General features: G+C 33.6%; 1 protein-coding gene and 2 long non-coding RNA genes across 3 annotated transcripts in view; 1 reads left to right on the forward strand and 2 right to left on the reverse strand.

Annotated features, from left to right (window-relative positions):
• The window catches only part of LOC134253388 (uncharacterized), a 34288-nt gene extending 18271 nt beyond the window's left edge, over nucleotides 1-16017 (reverse strand). The window contains exons 1-2 of the long non-coding RNA XR_009989122.1: nucleotides 15866-16017; nucleotides 955-1044 (exon numbers count right to left, since the gene is read on the reverse strand). This is a non-coding gene — a long non-coding RNA (uncharacterized LOC134253388). The remainder of the gene's footprint in view (nucleotides 1-954; nucleotides 1045-15865) is intronic.
• On the reverse strand, nucleotides 14098-15399 carry LOC134253374 (uncharacterized). The gene is made up of 2 exons (XR_009989120.1): nucleotides 14719-15399; nucleotides 14098-14480 (listed from the first exon to the last, which is right to left on the reverse strand). It is a non-coding gene; the product is annotated as an uncharacterized LOC134253374 (long non-coding RNA).
• Nucleotides 16018-16218: 201 nt separating the features above from the next.
• LOC134253372 (molybdenum cofactor sulfurase-like) overlaps nucleotides 16219-20977 on the forward strand; it is a 28210-nt gene continuing 23451 nt past the window's right edge. The window contains exon 1 of the mRNA XM_062735895.1: nucleotides 16219-16389. Coding sequence (XP_062591879.1) covers nucleotides 16320-16389 — 70 coding nt within the window. The 5' untranslated portion in view covers nucleotides 16219-16319. The remainder of the gene's footprint in view (nucleotides 16390-20977) is intronic.

Consider the following 20977-nt stretch of genomic DNA (forward strand, 5'->3'; position numbering starts at 1 on the left):
TTTCATTTCCTCTATCTGCCCTCAATATCTTATCGTCACCACTTGCCACATTGTTTTCAAGAGAGATAGAACAAGTTGGAGAAGATATGTCCCATTCTTATCAGCAAAATTGCCTTTTAAATTGACCAGGCATGGTTTAGCAATCCAATGTGACCTCCGTTATAAGGGCTAGTAGTCACAGACTTATCAGGAGTGACACGTCCAACAGATCAATACTGACTACAGAGTCCTCAATTAATTTACAACCTCAACACTCACAGATTTAACCCAAATCCATAGTGTACAGCAGACAGAAATTGATACACGATCTATGTTAATTATAAGGAATTAATTCAAAGTAATAAGTAACTTAAAACTGTATTTTGTAAATTAAAATGCCTCCTTCTTTTAAAAAAAGGTCAGAAAATACGTAAAAAGTCTCCAGTGAAGTTCTAATTCTAGGATTGAAGCCTATGTTTACCAGATTCTATTGAAGGTTTCCCATCCATCAGCAGAGGGAACCAATACATCACATAAAGTGATGAAGCCAGGGTCAAAAGAACACACTACACAAGTAACGAGCACATCTTCAAAGACATCTTACATATCTACATCATAATTAATCATTCATTTAATTTAGTTTCTGATTAAAACTTTGTAGGTATCGTCATTCTTTAAGGTTTAGGATACAGCCAATTAGATTAAACTATCCAAAAAAACCCAGTTCAAAGTCAAAACTTCAGAGGTTTAAATACCACTTGGTCAGGACTTAGATCAGACTACTCTTCTACCCAAATGAGAAATTGAAAATTTTTAATTGTTTTTGGTTTATAAAGTTCTGTGAAAATGCTTAAGATGGAGTTTTGAGCTCGTTAGCTGTACTTGTCTCTTACATTTAGCAGACAATACCCTTGATATGTATATAAACAGATTTTCACACTATTCGCATTGCTGAAATGTTTATATAATACCTACATTTATTCTGGTCTTTCTGTATACAGTATTGTCTGGCTCCGAGAGACTTGTTGTGGATCTTTATTATTAACTCTCTCTGCTTCTTGTTGTCTGAAATTTAATCATCCATAGTGAAAATACATACCCGAGTCTTACCAAATAAACATATAATTGTATGGTGGAATTATTTTTTGAACTCTGTATTTTAAACAATTTTAAGGCTCAATATCTGGTTAAACATGAATGACACAAGGTGTAAAGCAAGAATGAATCATGCACCTCCATGTGATTTATGGATATACAAAACAAACTATTGCAAGATTTGTAATTTAAAACTTGTAATTGGAGATTTTTTTATTTACAATTCAAATTGAACCTGTAAATTCAATTGAACTGCTTTTAACCTGTTGCAAATCACATCCTTTACCCCATGGTGACTTGTATTTAAATCACTTGAGAGTATGCAACTAGTGAGCTTTTTAAAAGGTTTGGCAGTGGTCGACACAGGATTCTTCAATAGGGAGACCAAATCAGTTGGAGGTCTGGGGTGGGGCCCCAGGGTGGGGGCTATGGGACAAAGCCTCAGTAGTTCTCAGGTTTTAATGTAACAAATAAGAATGGAGCTCCATCATGTCAATCATGGAAGAACTATAAAATTATTAGTACATTCTATTAATACAATTATGTATTATACAGCTACACTTGTTGAAAGACATAATTAACTAAAAAAAATACCTCCTCTGTTCTACATTAATCCTCTTGTCTTTCCTCTGTTATAAGTTCATATTCAACAGAGCAAGGAAGGTTCCTGTAGCTTTTACAATTCACTGAATGACAAGCATCAAGGTTCAAAACAATTCCTTTTGGAGGAAACCTCTGAAAATATCTTCTTAAGAAATTGTTTTTGTCTCTTCTCATTTCCATATCCCATCTTAATTAAAATTTTATCCATCAATTAAATCTTTTTTCCTTTAATCCACCCAAACTGCTAATGCGAAAAAAGGACATCAATTCTCAATCGTATACAAGATATCTCAACATATTTCAATAGGAAATTTAGGGTCACGTAAATTTTTTTTCTTCACTGTTTACTATCAAGGCATGTTTATAGATATATGCAATGGTTTTGACCTGCAATTAATGACAGATGCTTTTTCCACATGAGGAGACATCACTTTGTTTTGTACTCTCGATCTCCGACTTATCTATCCATCTCCCGACAACAAATTGAAATTTAAATGGTCGATGTTTTACTGATTTTAAAACGATAAAACAACCATCAAAGTCAAGTTTATGTTTGCATGGCTAGGAAATGCAGATTTTGAACAATGTGTAAATATGGAACCACTTTAATCTTTAAAGTAAGCTGTGTAAAGGACTTAAGACTTAGGATAATAATCGTAAATTCTAAACTCATAGACAAGTTAGATCAGACATCTATCTTCTTGTGTTAATTTTTCTACGCAGATCTTCACACCTTATTTTCAGTTCTCTACGACTTAAACTATTTTTTTTCTTCTAACATAAACCAAAATGTTTTGTTCTTCTCAATATATCACTTGTTCATGAAAATTCGTCATACATGTTTATACGTAGTTTCAAGAAAGAAACACTTTTTCAATATCTCAAAGAATATACTAGTAATACACCTTGACCTTGAGATGAGTCCTATTCAGTCTAACAGAAGAATTTTCCTAAGACATTATAACGTTAGTGCCTCTGATGTTCAATATAAACCCCCATACATCATAACTTCCTCTGCGTTTATATAGTCATCGGAGCAGTAAACGTGGTCGCCTGCCCCAGTGACAGTGATATGATGAGCAATATTTTATGTCCATCTGAAGGAGACATCTAGCTGGCCAGCCATTATTGGTCATCATGAGGCCATCATACCTAACATGTCTGTCCACGCGTTTATGGGTGGTGGTTTTTGTTCCGTTTTTCTGTGTTTGTCTGCGCCAGTGTACAGAAATCATATTACTGTCTCCAAGAACATATATATCTCTGTGTTTGTGTCATTAAACTATATCACTCCTATTAAAAGATATTATTTATATAGTGTCATTATCTATCTACATGGTACTGCCTTTCTCCTGTACAAGTCTGCAAAACCTCTGCCCAAATAGGTCAACTGCAGTCATGACATCTTACATTAATATTACCCATCCAGTACTTATTTCCAGTAACAATTCCTGTAAAAAAAATGTGTTTCCTTAGGACCTTAGCCATTGCAAAAAAACATGAATCTGTACAAACAATTGATCCACAGTGAAAATCACAACCCCCCCCCCCCCAACTTCCCAATATAAATGGAGTAAATGTCATCTCCTCCAAGCCAAGGGTTTTGGGTTCCTCTGCTCAGATTGAAAACCCTTCCCTAGTAAAGATGACTAAATGTATATTTGCTTGTCTTTTGATATTACTATAAATGTCTTCAGAAGTTACTGGTCATTATGAATTTTAGAAAACTTAGATACTATTGAATGTCCTCTAATGCATCCTGAACAACATCTGATGTACGAGACGCTATCCACCTCTGATGGTTTATGTCTACAAAGAGCTCCCTACAAAAAGACTACATCACACATTCTCAGCTCTTTTTTAATTAAAGTTTAAGGTTAATGTTTTCTTTGATGACTTTTTTGAAATCCAAGTCACTGATTATGACAAACCCAAGCAATTCTGGAGAAATTTATATAACAGTATCTATGAATGACAGAGAAACCTTGAACTCTTACTATAGTGTTTAGTGTTTACTTAGCATTACACCAACCTGTACAAATCAAAATTTTAATTAAACCTTTATTCCTTAATTCCACATCTATCAAAACCGCTAAAAGCAAATATTAGAAGTTTTATTTTCATAATAAAGAGTGCCTTTAGTTTTTAATTTACGACTTACTATTTATCTATGGATAATATTGACTTAAATCTTACCAAATTACAGTATAACTTTTGTGGCCTGTTTGTGTCAATTTTCACAACAATAACAGAGACAGAATGAGGGTGGTTGGCCAAACAGAAAAACCAAAATTTCTCCAGCGGAACTATATACTCTGACTGAGATTCTGTTCCGCCTTTATTTACACTAGAGGGGAATTCTATAGACTTTAATATAGAGAGACTTTCACAATGTTGGGATCTCTATTTCCAGACTTCAATACGGAGTACTTAAAATGCTGTAACAATTATATGTGATTTTACGGTCTATTGGTGAGATTAGAGCGTCAGGAGAATCTGAATCTGACAGCAGGAGAAAAAACATCTTGAAAATTATACCCTTGTCACAGACTCCAGCATTCACCAAATCATTACTGTAGCAGAAAGATAAGGAAATGGTCAATTTTAAAAAGAGAGCTATTGTTGCTGCAGAAAACAGCAGGAAGAAGATGGCCAATTCTATCAGAGGATGGAAAATGGAGACAAATTTCATTCTACATGTACAGGTGTAATAGAGCTAAAACATGACAAGTGTTCTAAGAAACATGAAACCTCTCTCATGTTTTAAAACAATAATATCCTGATCTAATCATTTTTAGATGATCTTATGTTGGGGAGTTCAAAATTGAAAACCACAGAATTTGCCATAATATACCAAAAAGCAACCTCATCAAATTCTCCTTTTCAAACTATTATAAAAGCTTCCAATAATTATCCATTCTGAATGCATTTTTTTTATTCAAACTAATCAACTCTACCAACTCTCCTTCATTTCCTGGAAAAATTATGATGACTTGTTCAATACAATTTAGTTTAACAGTCAACTTACCAATTAAGATGCAAGCTTTGATGAGTTTTTTTTTTAAATAGTCCTTTCCTGTATCAATCTGTTGCCATGATTTATTCTGGAATAACTAGCTGTCAAAACTACATATCAGTTTGAACATAGGTCTTAAGCCTTACAGCATTTCATATTACTAATTGACAAAGTTCTATGATGTATTTTCTTTTTTTCTGTCAAATGCTAAAGCTTCATTAAATTGGGCCCCGTGCTTCTATCCTGATGTTTATTTTTAATAACCCATAATGAATTGAAGCAAAGAGCTGGGATTTGCCTGAAGTCCTTTCAGTTGATGAATCAATATCATACAAGGATATTAAGCCCACAATTTATTTTTCACACCTACCAGTAAAATACCTGTTTAATATCGTTGTAGACTCAATGTTAAGTTCATTTGATATTCTTTCCATAGACTCTATAAACTAAATGTTTATGTTCAGGTTTGTATCAACAGACTCTTAACTGGGATGTTACGTTCAGGTTTGATACTATTTCAAGAGACTCTACATTACACAATGTAAAAAGATCAAACTTCGTAATAATTACACTTCTTTCTCAAAGCTATAAAAATTTTATGCCAAACAGTAGCCATGTAATGTTTTTATTTTGCTTACGTTCTCTGTCATTATCATCCAGTGTAAACTGACACCTGTTGATCAGGTAGAGAAACCTCCAAAGATCGGACTGAAATAAATTGGGATCATCTCCAGTATGACAGGGTTAATGGCGTAAGTTACACCTGTATAGGTAAACAGCTGATTCTCTGGTGGACCTATGACAGGTCTGTACAGGGGCCAAACGACATAAATAAAAGTTGTGTAGGATATATATTATTAGATGATTGCCTGTCATTGATAGCAAACATTCCCTGTCCTTTTTGCATAAAAAATTACTTTATATGTGGTAATTTTTGCTTAACCAATGTCTCCTTTGTATACCTTCAACATAACTATCAGAATAAATAAAATCATTGTTTGTTGTGACCAGAATGAGTTTGTTTCTTTATAGATTTCTAAAGTTTTGTGAAACGGAGATTTCCAGATCTACGAGAAAATTCATCTTGTTTGAAGATAGATTGGGGGGTGTCAACCAAAGTGAGATGTATGGATCATGGACCAGAAAAGAGCCATCAAGCATGGCCCTAAAATCTCCCTTTTTCAAATTAGATTAAACACAGCTAGGGTCTAGACCAAATGATCAATAACAAAGTTTCCTCGGCAAATTAAAGGTCCTCTTTTGGGTTTTTATATCCCTTTCTTCCCATCAATTATCACACCTAACAGAATAGATTGTCTCATCCATGAAATAGTTTTAGATTGAAGTGTATAACTTTTCTTTTGTTATTGTCAAAGGGAATAAAACTTGTAAGAAACTTGTCCAGAAAAAGAGGACTAAAATAGCAAAGTTTTTTTGAAAATCAACATTTTCAATATTTGAAATGAAAAGACGTGATGCAATGACGTCTTAATACATATTTTGGTCAACAGAACATCAATTCAAAGAATTTCAGAATCTTTCAGATAATTCTTAACTTCATTTTTTTGTACTTACAAATCATTTCTGTTGCTAAGCCATATTTAAAAATGAAATTCTGTTCTACATCAGATTTTTGACAAAAACTCTCAACATGATGCAGAAAAAAAATGAATTTTGAAATCTTTTGTAATTTACCACCCATTGCAAACTTTATAAAAATTGCAGATCTGCAGTGCATCTGTTAAGCATTAAAGTGTAGAAAAAATATTTAATTCCATCTTTTTAAAGTACAGTACACAGTTCAACATTGTTACAGGCTTACTGCTAAGTAAACTCTGCAGCTTTTACTTATAGTCACAGATGAACAAGGAAGGAACAACAAGACTATTCTAAGAACTATGCCATGAAGAAAGCGTCCTGGAATGTAGAATTATAAAGATTATTCTAAGAACTATGCCATGAAGAAAGCCCCCTGAAATGTAGAACTAAAGACTATTCTAAAAACTATGCCATGAAGAAAGCCCCCTGAAACGAAAGACTATTCTAAAAACCCTGAAATGTAGAACTCGCGAGAAGACTAGTCCCTTTTTCTATTGAAAAACTATGCCATGAAGAAAGCCCCCTAAAAAACGCCATAGAAACTGAAATGTAGACTATTCTAAAAACTATGCCATGAAGAAAGCCCCCTGAAATGTAGAACTAAAGACTATTCTAAAAACTATGCCATGAAGAAAGCCCCCTGAAATGTAGAACTAAAGACTATTCTAAAAACTATGCCATGAAGAAAGCCTCCTGGATGTAGGACTAAAGATTGAGGTCTGTGGCTTGTTCTAACGTTCCCCTTGTTCTACATGGGTCTTTAATTAACAAAGGTTTGAAATTTAAAGCATTAATTTGCTCATTCATCTTATATGCACACTGGCCAGAAAGACATTTTTTCTCCTAAAAACTTCATCAGGACTTTTCTTTCTATTTATTATCTGAGGTAAAGCTTTGAAACAACTCTGCAATTCAATGCCATAAACCCATGACAATAAGTACTCTCCATTGGACATTAAAATTAAATATTGATATTTTTCCAGACACGTGTCAGATTTATACGATGGTAAAAACTGTGCTAATCTTCCCATTTCATATCTTATCAGTAATTTTTTTAAAAGCACAAAGTTTTATTCTATATGATCAGATGTTTATCTGTATCAAAGGATCCATTGAAAATAACCTACCTGCTGAATCAGCAAATTCAAATGAATTTATCCCTCATAATTAAAAATGATATTTACTGGTAGCCTTTACATGCATTATGGAACCAGCTGAGTTCTATAATTTTCTCAGATTGGGGAAAATTGTCAAGATTTACTGTACTGCTGTGAACTTTTTCAGAATCCCTAAGGGCTGTTGGAATTCTACATGGATAAAAATCACACATTTGGCATGCAGCCTTATCAGCAGTTCTATTAAGAGTCAAGGAAAATAGTTTATTGACCGCTTGGTATCCAAGATATTGACCAGTTTATGCACAAAAAATGCTATGCTAAAGATGATCAACTTGATTTTTCAAGCTTAGAGAGAGCATTTCAAATAGGGAACTCGATTTAGATTTCAAAACAAAGCCAGAATCATTGTGCCTGGAACCAATATCATTATGATCATGAGATGTAAATTTAACACTAGTACATTCAATAAGGTTAAAACCAGATAGGATAAAGTAACTTTTCTGAATTAACCATTTCTTTTCCATAATTATCTTTTCAAATGTTCAAGGCAATGCTTTCCAAAGTTAGGGTCTAGTCTCTCTATCAATAAGGAATACATTCAATTTGCAACATCAGTAACTATTACATGTATGCATTGTACTGGCCAGTTAGACAATTCCTAGAAAAACTAGATTCTCTGATGACCAATTCCTAACTGAGGTTTCTGAACACTGCTCTTGCTTGTCATTGGACAGATGAAATTTAATCAAGGGGATTTTTTATCTCCCAGTTAAGGCATTTTGTCTGTAGTGGAACATTCCTCTAGAGACCCACCATTTATAGACAGCATCAGGACCAGCACCAAAACACATTTACCAGCTAGAACACTTATACGCATGTAAAAATGTGATTTATTTCATTATGGACCACCAATATTAAATGCCTAAAAATCAATGCCATCTTCCGTGAAGGGAATATCTTTGAGGCACATGTTTTTCTTGAACTTAATTGAAAAACCCTCCGCAGTAATAGGAGGTGCACAAGAGGCTGCAAATACTGCTGACATCAACATAAGCATACTGCACCCATTGGATACGTCTTTATCACCTAGCTCCGCATTGTTTGAAATAGACTTTTACGTCATCAGAAATTCTTATAAGCTCCTCCAAGAAAATAAACCCCGACCAACAGATCTTTTTTGTTTATGGTTAAATTGATAATCTACCTTGTAATAATGATAACACTCTGCATCTGTTAAAAATGTTCTGCACAGCAGAAACAGAAGGAAAAAATCTCACAAATTAACTTTATTTATCATTTTCCATACTTTCTTTTCTAGGTAAGTCAGAAGATCTAGCATCCCCTAGGTTTTATAGATAATACGTAATAGCCCCACTGAGTGCATTGTACAGGTTGGTGGGTTTATACCAGACAATGTGCTCCCATAAAACATTAATGCAGCACATCTCCTGCACATCAGGCTGCAATTTGAAATATTATTTAACTATTTATATGTATCCTTTATCATATTGTGATTAACTGATCAGTCAAAGTAAAGACTGCTATCTCTTTTTTATCTAATTTGTGTCCTATAAACTGATGGAGAGGAGGCAGGTTTGGAGCCATCGACCTTAAAGCTCCGCTATTTCCTCCACAAATCAAAGGCTCCAGCCCTGAGACTGGCAGCCAGGGCGCTTCCTGAAATTGCTTTACTTCATATGTTGACCTTTCCTTTGAATTTCAACACCAAAAAGATGAACGGACATAAGTATCAGAAAATCTTCAAAGAATGTCATTACCTAGGCGAAGAAGCCAAACATAGTTAACCTTCAAAATGTATTTCTTTAATCTGATTTAACTGATATCAACATGATACTAATGATCTATGTGTAAACCTTGATGAATTTTGACCAGAGTTCATATTCTAATGAATTTTTGTGATTACTAATAAAAAGATTTTTTGGGGGGGTAATATTCACATGACAGTTAACATGAATCAGTGGACCCTATAAATACAAAAGCCATTGCTAACAGGAAACCCCAGAAGACTTTACTCTCACCAATCTCAAGTGGTTCCAAGGACCTGATCAAGTGGCCATAATTAGCACTGGATACCAGTTCATCTCTAGTAGTACTCTCTTACAATAAGTACTATCACAAGGGATACTAGTAAAGTTTGCTAAAATAACATGTACAAATAAAATTTGAATGAGGCAAAGAACAAGTATAATTGAATTTTTTTTCCCATCTCCCAAAATATACCAATAACTACATGATCTACAAAACTGATCCAATGTAATTGCCTCTGAAATTGGCAGATGTACTGCACAATTTCCATCCATCAGTTGCAATACAAAAGATATTTCCGACAGTTTTAATACAAGAAAAATAAGATATTTCTTGCAGTGCAAGACAGAATATTTCAGAAGGCCATTTTTTGTTTGTCAATCACTGCAGACTCTTCTATAATCTGAATCGTCTAATGAAGGATGTTTATCACCCAGAGGCTGTGGGGAGATCTCGGGGGCCTTACTGAATCAATCACCACCGATTCCTATTGGCACATCAACATGTAATCTGTCACATCCCCAACAAATCAGCTACAATAGGGGGCTATCTAAATTACCTGATATTGAAAGCTTTAACATCTCCCTACAGATCTAAATATGACACCCCCCTTCTTTTCTTTGTACATTTCAAAAGGAATCTCTGTCTATATTTATAATTGACTCCTCTGTAACATTTTGCTTTCATCATCAATTCTCTTATGGAGACTGTTTTATATTAAAGAAAATGCATCTGCTTGCAAAAAATTCCTTCAAATGCTAAAACATATGTTCCATCCATTATTGCAGAAATTTAGCCTGTTTTGCCCAAAACTACAAAATGCCATATCTTCTACTATCTTCAAACTAAAAATGCCACTTTTTTTTTAATCCTTGGCACAAATGGATGCAATAAGTACTTTCCAATCTGTGGTTCATTCCCTCTCCCCTGAGAAAATGTTCATTCCAGAACCAAAACATATGCTAACATTCAGCTGTCATATGCTTTAGATTAGAAATAACCTTTGCTTCAAAGGTAACCTATTATCAAACAAAGGAGGCCTTAGATAAAACTGGTATTGTTCTAAATAATTTTGATAGCTCTGAAAGAAAACTAAATGGTTTTGCTTTTTTGTTCCTCCTCCAATTGCTATTTGCTGCTAGCTGCATTCTCACTTTCATTACACACTTCTTAGAAAACTTATTCATAAATAAAGGTTACCGTCTGATATCTCTAATGAGAGAGCATAATGAACGGATCTAAATTAAAACTGAATCAGCTGCAGTGAAAAGCAACATTAAAAACATGTTTCATATGTGTACATATATTAACGAACAATCAATAAATAATATCTAGATCTGTATCATTCCTCTAAAAGTCGAATATATCTAATGCATTAAAATTTAGACATGAAACTCCAATAAATGAGGTAGGATAATATTTATATGTCTAGATCTGATCAGCAAAGGCAGCCGCGATATTGATCATTTGCTGTTAAACTGGAAACTCCATTTATAGGCAGACATAAAGCCATAACATGGTGAAGTGATTTCATCAATCTGTGAAAATAATGCATGCTCGTGTGTGCACCTAAATAACATATCACAGCTTCTACACAAACATCCCCTGACAAACTGGGAACATTCATTGACCACACTTTAGGATCAATTTTTCTCCATAATTTCTGCCCGATTTTACGTTCCTCGTCTGACAGCACTGTGATCTTCACATATTTTAAATGCTAAGTGTAACGACAATATTGAACTTTCATACCTTTATGGTTGTGACAATAAAAAGATGCTATAAATCTACCTTTCCGTGCATCGACTTAGCCATTATATTCTGTGTGTTTACCCTTGTAGGAACTTTATGAATGATTGAGAGGGCTTAAGAGGCTTGTCAGTGAGGAGAAAATCTCCACCAGCACCCTTTATTGATTCTAAAATGCCATCGATATCTCCCTCAATTTACAAGGAGCAGAAAGGTCTACTATCTCCAAAATTTTAACAATAATATTTAGGAAAAAATTTCAACAAAAATAACAATGCGCTGAGGGTTCTCAGGTTCTCTGTGAACAATGGAGTAAGGTTTCTCCAAAAAAACAATCCAGATGCTCGTCTTGGAGCAAAAGCAGGTCTTGGCTAACTGCTGATTTTTCTAATTTAATCAAGAAGCTAGGAAACCAAATACCTGCAGGCAACGTGAACTGGTTACGATACCATCAGCCACAAAGTTGTCTAACAGAGTGCAAAGCGTGGGGGATCAAGTCAAAATGAACGCCAAGTGAACCGTGACAATCTCAAATTCTGATTTATCACCTGATAAAGCCTCTGTCAAAATTACTCCTGTCAGCAATCCAGTATTTAATACCTTTAAATGTTACATAATGTTTTAATTGACTGTGAAAACCAATTTGACGATTATCTGTTTTAAAACTCTCTCTCTCTATGCATTTTACCAAGGCATGACCCAGGATACCGTAAATCAACCACACTATAACAGGACAATCACTTCAGCTCACAGATTTATTTGGGCATCTCATCACTAACCAGACTTGTGGTGAGTGGACAGTAATCAACTTGTTTACTTCTCCTGTCAACTTGACCCTGGCTAGGTAAATAGCGGGTCAAGATTCCATGTAAATGTTAATTCTATAATTCTCAGACACACCTACACTTCAGACTTGATGCAGGAACATTCATTGTCTAGCCTTGTCCCTGTGTTATGGGAGTTAATTGTGATGTACTCACACATTCATACAGCACCAACAAATCCTCCAGAGAAAATCTATTATACATGTTATATGGCACCAAAAAAAAAAAATGCAAGAAACACTTTTGAAAAAGTATGACAGGAGGAAAATCAACATCAGCTAGAAACTCAGTCTGCCAATATTCCTTAATCTTAGAAAAAAAACTCTCTAATTCAATATAACAACTAGAGATTGGATAGGGATCTATCAACCAAGATAATCTTCCTATCAGAAATCAACCACATGCATAAAACATATCAATCTATATTGATATTTCTTTTCTAAAGAAAAGTCACATCTTTTTGTAACTGAAATTCAAATTGATAAAAGATATAACCAAATTATAGCTTCAACATGAAATATTAAATAACATAAAATTGAAATCTTTCTCGCAGGAGTCTGGCTCAACCAAATTATTCTATACCTTCACTGTTGGACCAAAAAAGGATTAAGGCCGCATCAATAGCCTTACCAAGATCTCCCTCAAACATATAACTATACCTCAAATCTAAGCTTAAACATAACTATACATGTACCCCCCATCTTAAGCTTAACACACTGCTGTGAACTTCTATTCACAAGTTTCTACTTCAATATATTATATACAAAACCCGAGCAGTGGTTACTGAATGTTGTTTTTCTGGTTTTCTTTGTGGGGATTTTGAGAACCCTGAGCTTTATTATCATGCTAATGATGTTTGATTCGTGGTGAAGTTCGGAGGTTTTGATACATCTGTATATCACTCTGAACACTACGCAGTGACGGCAAGCTCTTGGTCATCCGAGCGTTTTATATCTTTTCCATAAGCATTTCATTAGACATTCTCTGTTAAGGCCTGCTCTAAGTATCCCACTCCTTGGCTAAGACAGGGTCTGCTCAATGAATTAATTATCCATTTGCAAACATTAAACCACTGTTAATTAAACCTGTATCTATTTAAGAAGCTGCAAACAACAGGCAAGGTTTCAGCCAATTTCCAAACATATTTAGAGAGAATCAGACTTAGAATATTCAGTTACATCAATATTTGCCACAGTAATGTCAATATTACTTCAGAGTTTTTGATCATACATAAATTAAAGGTTTCATAGTACACCTAGACCAATCATAGAATTAAATCCCCTGAAGCAGATTTTTTTAATGTAACTGCAATCTCCTCCATTAAAGCTAGCAATATAAATCATAACTTAATTAGATGGTGATGCAACAAAATTCTATCAATTTTCTAACTTTGATTTTTTGAGTGATTGAATTTTATGGTCTTTTCCAAGGCAAATGCATGTTATTTCTGTACTCTTTAGCTATAACTGAAGATACTTAGCTATAGATTTCAGCTATAATTGAATCGCAATTTCCTTGCTTCTGTGCAATATGTCACAGTTTAAAATTCTTAAAATTATTCAGAGTAAGCCTGATTCAGAAATGACCCATATTTACAGAGAACAAATTGCATAATAACCTTGAGGATTAGGATCAAAATGATCCCTTCCTAGGACCATAAATCTAAATCGGTCCGCTAATTCACCTCATTGTCAAAATGTTATTGTGTTAACAACATAGATTTTGACCAAACAAAGTCAAATCCCAGGCTTAAAGCCGGATTTCTATTCTACTTTACAATTATATTCATGTGGTCACTAACTACGCACAGCATGTTGTGGGCTTTTCAATATTCTAAACAAAACGTCATGGCTGCAGTGGGAAATGTATACAATGTGTATAGAAAAATCCTCTGCAAACAAGTTCTCCCAGCTCTGTAAATACCTCTGAACCTCTCTGAAAACTTTCTATTTCCCCTATTCCCTTTCTCCATTTTTTCCTCTTCCATAGATTTATAAACACTTTTATCTAGATATTTACCTTCGCTGGTCATTTTTCTTCATTCAAATAGAAAACAAAAATACAAACCTTCATAGTGTAAATTTATTTTGAACTGGCCATTCAAGAAATTAAATTACATGGAAATTGAGTTACTGTATATTTACCTGTGAGAGATTCATTGTCTTGGTGTACATATGTTCATACAAATCACTGTCCAGTTTCTATGTATCACATTTACTTATCCCAATGCACAAAAACATTTCCCTAGAAGTTTAAAGGTGTTTTTTTTTTCACATTTCCTTTTTTCCTCTTTGCATCAAGCAAGAGAATGCTAATATGAAAATCAATATAAGTCCTTGATAATTGAATTTCAGCAAGTTATATACTGTCTTTTACATTCTCGGTGCGACCAGCATCAGATTGGGAGCCAATTTATTGCCGTCCTCCGTTAGTGTCCACTTTTTAATCCCACTGCAAACACCATAGAAATGTTGTCATCATCATTATAGACAGTCAAGACGGATTCATTTATATCAAATCAATACAGGCCTTATGAGCGAGAAATCAGAATGTCAAATAGACAAGCAACGAAAAAAAATCATTACCAGATTTACTAGCACAGATTTATCGTAAGAGTACCAAGGACTAATTATCAGCCGGTTCTCAATGGTGGTAGAGTTATCACAGATCTTTTGTTTAGTATACACACCTTTAATTGGGAGCTTTCAGTCCCTGTATTGTCCAAGTCCTCCACACAACGTGAGAAATCCACATGTAGTCCTATATAAAGCTGTCCATCCAAAAAGCAGTGGTATTTGTGTGACGGTTAGTGGGAGCAGTGCACAGCTTGGGGATTATAGTTTCCACAGGGTAAAATGTTAGTCAGAATAATGGAGTAAAATAAAAAAACTTGTTACAAGGTTTTTTTTCTCCTCATGCATTGTCTTCTTCTGTGTTGCTTGTTTTCTTCTTCTGTCTATCATGCGAAATCCTCATGAAAAAAAGGTGGCGAATATGGAGGGGGAGTGAGTGAAGGGGGGAGAACAAAATTAAAAAAATACCGAAGGTTAGGATATGCTACAGGTGAATACGATAAGAGACTAAAAGAACCGATTTTACGCAATTTTTGGTACTTTTAAAAGAACCCCTGTCACCAACTTTAAAAAAAATTAAATTGAAAACTTTTTAAGTGGAAGAAAAAAAACTAAGGATGGATAATATATTACATGCATGCGGACAAAAGCTGCACCTGGAAAGTGCTAAAAACTTGGGGAAATAATACAGAGAACTGCACGCGCTATGGAAATGTAAAAATGCTATTTTTACATTTTCTGGTATAGCAGCGTGCGAGAGAGATTTTTTTTTTACAAGAACTCACCCGGTAAGATAGAAATAATAGGGATGTGCGATTTTATCGGTATACCGGTATATCGCGATTTTTTGTTGCGTGATACGTATCGTGATACCGAGACCTAAATACCGGTCTTTAGGTACAAATGTCCAAAATTATTCATTTATTTGTTCAATCTTTCAATAACAATTACAGAAAGTATAAAAAATGTTGTAAAAAGTGAAAAGAACGGTACCGTCCAAACGTAATTGATTTTATATACATAAAAATTTCAAGAGAGTAAAATTTTGTTTTTCTAGCATATTTTTTAGAAAAATATGACTTTTCATATAAAATCATTGTAAAAACTGCTTTTAAAAATATCATGATATTATCGTGATATTGTGGAGAAAAAATCGTGATATATCGCGATACGAAATTTTTGGCGATACCCATCCCTAAGAAATAAAAATACAAATGTTAAATAGTGAAAGGCGAAAGCTACCTGGATGCACGTGAAACATACCTGGGTATACACTAGCAGAGGGAAAAGGCAGGGTTGACACACAGGATAACACAGCCAAAGGAAAGATGCTAAATAGAGGTGTGCTCAAAAGATTATGAATATCGTGTCAGATGGGGACAAACAACGCTGCCCGCACCTCCGCGAAGACAAAAATCGTTATTTATAAATAAGCGTATTATGTCATGAGTAACGCATATCTTATATTTCAATCAATTTATCTAATCCATTTATTGAGTTGTCATATGATAAAAATTTTGCTATATTGTCGAATTTTTCATTAAAATAACTGCGGATGAATATATATGAGAAAATAATATGCATAGTGTAAAGTTCAAAAGTCAAAGGAGGTCACAGAGAGAAAACATGGCAGCCTCCACGAAGTACTAGATTTTCATCCTGTATATTTTGTTTAGATGTTCTTCGCGTAAAAGAGGAGGTTACAGCATAGGTTGTTATGGCATTTAGGGACCTTTACAACAAAGAAATAGAATCAAGAAGGGAATTAGAATTTCCGCAACTAAAAGGTAGCGTAACAATCATTGAAATGTTTGTTTACATTTTTTTTTGACTACACACACATGTGTGAGGTCAAAATCGCCTTATCTAAATAAATATTTATAGAACACATGCCGCTATCCTTTCCAGGGAGTGACAATATTGACCTCGTTTATCTTATCTTAAGATTAATGTGAAGACATCCCCAAAATTGACAAACGATCAATTTTGTCACAATTTGTGTTATTCGTGTTCCAGAGTTCCCTCCCCCTGCTCTAAATTCGACAGATTTAGAGAAAAGAAATAATAATCAAACAAGATATACACAAATTTTGATTTTTTTTAAAATAAGTAAAATGAACTTCTCCCAATAGTGAAAAAATAAGGGCTTTTTATATCTACGATACACTAATAATAATAAGTTGACAAAAACTGCATAAAGGGAGAAAACTCTTCATCAAAAATTATATATTTGGATATATATTTTATACTAAAAAGATAAAAGTACTTCGCTATTTTCTTATTTTATGTTATTTGTTAATCACTTTATGGTTAAAGATAAAGTTTTATTATGATAATAATAAGAATATCAGAGGAGTGAATAAAACTATATTTATATATATATTGGTGATGTTTTTAATGCATGTAATTCTCGTTATGCTTTTGATTTAATTAGGCATGTAATTCTGTAACTTGTTCATTTTTTGTCTTCAAAATTATGGATTTTAAGCTGCTCAGCTTTCTAACATTGTATGGAATTAAACATGCATGTACACAAACATTACAATGTATTGATTTGACACTGAATCTGAACTGAGAGTTCTATTTCAGCTAGTCACTGATATCATTAATTGATTTGCCTAAGTCTGGAAATCTCGTGTTCCCCTCTGTCAACATTGCTTATAGGGGCATTATTTACTAGTATGATATTTTTTTAACTGCAGTAAATCAACCTAAATTAATTTTTATTTTGACGGCTAATTCCCAGGACACCCTCAGTGATAACCCCCTCAGTTCCCTGATGTTTGGTAGGACTGACATGTTTCTGAAATATTTCTTTAAAGTATGACACAAGCTTTAAGATTTGCAAATAAGTTTCCACATTTTTTATACACATATTTTAGGACAAAAACACTTTCATCCCGAAAAAACATGTATCCATGAATTAGTACTTTACTTTCTGTAATTTAACTCATATACAAGCAAGAAAAATTAACAATGTTCCCATATGACTAATAGATATTTGTCATCCCAAAAACAATCACTTGCTATGCCATATATGTTATTTTTCTGAAAGCAAACTTAGCACAGTCACATATATTTATTGCTACAAACTGGATTTCCTGTTGATTTGCAAAGAAAAAACAGTCACTTATGTCAGTTATAGGTGGTTTACAGTACATGTAAATACAAAAATGTATTTAAAAATTATCTTGGAAGTAAATCATTGTGCCTGATCAATTCATTCAAATATACAATCCTGCAGGTAACAAACACCCAATTTGTTTCTAATATTTGCTAATATGTAAGTCAGTTACTTATTATCTTTGATTTGTAACATTTTTGAATTGTTAAAATGGGGATAATCTTATCTCTTAAAATCAATTTTAAAAACACTTCAGTATTTTTTTCATTTACCCAATATTAAATTTCCATTTAATATTTTATCCCTTTAAAATCATTTTAAAGAAAGATAACTCTTACTGATACATGTAGATCCATTTTTACAGGCATGGATAAAACTGTGATGTTCTGGTTATATGCAGTGCTGTCTCATCCAGAATGGACCTAAGTCATAGGTTGTGAATGAGACCCTGTAAAGAAAAAAAAACTATGAATAAACCTGGTCAAGTATTAATATATAAATATAGAATTCTACCACATATAATGCACTTTTTAGAAAGGATGAGGTGACTTGCGGCCCCTCGTATATTGACAAAAAAATAAATGTCTAAATTTTACTCAATTTTTTGTATGTAACTAATCACTGATATGTGTACCATCATAGAATACTATTTTTTACAATAATAGAAACGTGATTTGAAAGATATAGATCTTAGATTGGGGTAGGGGTATCATGTTTACATTCAATTCCCATTGCATTTTAACCCCGCCCCACTCTTTGAAGCCCTTAAAATATACGAGCGCAGATAGGTACAATTTTCTCCTTTAGTTGGTCACTGTATTTCATTGTATTCTACCTATATGTGAAAGGAGAAAATTGTACCTAACTGCGCTCACATGCTATTTTTAAAAAAATTGTAAATTCTAATTGCCCTTTCCCATTATAAACAGATCGACGGAACTAGATATTCTGACGTAAGAATGAATTCATATGCTAATCGAGGCACAGGCGATACTTTCTAACTGACCAATCAGCTAAATGAAATTCGTTACGAGTGAGTACCACAAAATTAGAATGGAAACATGCTTGAAATTTTACTGCTTTCCGATATTTTTTATGCATTTGAGCTACAGATTAGACACGGATCTACATATGTACCATTTCCGAGACCACAGTTAAATTTATATACAGTTACAAACAATCGATAGAACATACATGATATACATTAGTTTAAAGTTTTGTAGTGTGTTTGGTGAGCAATTCGCTAGGTCTACATGTATTCCCGAGTATCGGTGAATACAAGTTTCTTGTGCATTTCTTGTCCTAAAGACCATAAATACTGAAAATACATGCGTATTATTCAGTATAAACAGCATTGGCTGACCATTATAAAAGTATGAAATGTAGAAAAAGGATAACAGGTAAATTGACCTAAACCACGTGTCTGCGATGAAATGTAAACGTACTAAACAAGCATGTTTTGTTGTTCTGTCATCGGATTGGACAATGACTATGTGCGTAATAATAACAATAGCCATATAATCGAACACGCATATCCCTCTATTGTATATATAAAAGAAAATATTCTCACAAACCTGGCCGAATTTAACTGTGATAGGGTCTTAAAAATCAAAGATAATGCAGTATTCCTTATAATAAAACAAGTCTGAACTATTGAAACTCTTCAAAAGGCATCGTATTTATTCACTCATGTTTGAAAACTACCAACATCGTTGTAGGTTAAATATAATTCGTTGTGAAAAAAGGGGCCCCAGATAGCAGTTATGTCACATCATCCTTTTACCTTGATGTCTTGAGTCCTTGTATACCTCAAAGTTTTCACTTGGTCCAATTTTTTTTTTTTTTTGGCCAAAAATAAATTTTGAATATGATTGTAAAGAAATAATTCACAGATTGTATCAAGCCACCTGCTTCTTGTATTAAAACTTGTAATTTAAATCAAAAGAATGGCAAATGAAGAAAATGGATTTTTGTATAAATATATTTCATTTAGGGCAAATTGTAGCTGCTGCAGGTGAAAACAGACAAGAACATATTTCCTGAGATTTCATACAAACAAAGACAAGCATGTTTCTCTGTGTGCATTAATATCATTGGAAATAAACTTTTAATTATTGAAAATTACCAAATAGTATCTGACCACATGGGTTCAGTCAAGATTCAATGATAAAGTCTGAATGCAACATTAAAATGGGGAAACTATATAGGGTTTTTGGTAAAGTTATGAATTTTATTGCACTGAAAGAGTGACAAATGTACTGTCATTTCTGATCTTTGATTTTCAGAGAGGAGCAACAATATCAATAAAATGTCTTCTAGCTTGTCCAGAAATAAACTATAAGTAGTTTAGAAGACAATCATATCGCCTCATAAATTTTTTGTATCACACTTCCTCCTCTTGTTTTATTAAGACTTCTTCCTATATATACTTGCTTCAGTGAAGCCCCAGAGCTTCTCCAGCAATTTCAATCAAGGCAGAATTAGCACTCCACACCGAGATAATGGGAGTTTATTAGAGGTCCACAATAATTAGACCAGTCTACGGTGTGATGCCGAGAATGTCCCCAACAAGTATTCTATTTTACTTTGTATTGATCTCAGAACATTATTTTGCTGTTGAAAAATATCACACCAACCAAGTAAGGTGGAAAATTGTCTTGTAATTTCCCTGCTGGCATTCAAAGACCTTGTATTTGGTTTTAATGAACTGCATCTCCTGCTGATAGTTGAAAGTTATTAGAGGGTTGTATCCAAAATGACACTATAGCTACTGAATTTTGAACATCTTGTAGATCTGTGAATAAAATATAAATACCTCTCCTGTATCTATACTTTCAGCATCTTTGGTGAAAAAGCAAGCATAAAGCTAGATGTGTAACGAGGTCCAGACATACCCTGGTTCATTTAGAACTGAATCATATCAGTGGTTCATTTGTCTGAACAAATTAATAATTGTCATTAAATTATGTTACATCTGATCTATGGTATTCATAACTGTACTGTAAGTTCTTTAGGTTAACTGATTCAAAATGGTTACTGTAGATCACTAAATTTTTGCGACACCTTATTTTCCCAACATAGTCATTGACTCTTTAATAGCAAGACAAAATTTTCATGAATTATGGTTATTACTCTATGTAATCTTAATAAGGAATGCTTTTATATACAAGAATGATATTTTTGTGAGCATACTGTCTGGCATAATTATGTGAAAATAAAGTTCATTCGAATAAGAAGTGATTTACAGTACT

Source organism: Saccostrea cucullata, unplaced genomic scaffold, assembly GCF_032062105.1.
Source record: "Saccostrea cucullata isolate Sc308-1 unplaced genomic scaffold, CSIRO_AGI_Scuc_v1 ctg68, whole genome shotgun sequence".
In the NCBI taxonomy this organism is placed as follows: domain Eukaryota; kingdom Metazoa; phylum Mollusca; class Bivalvia; order Ostreida; family Ostreidae; genus Saccostrea; species Saccostrea cuccullata.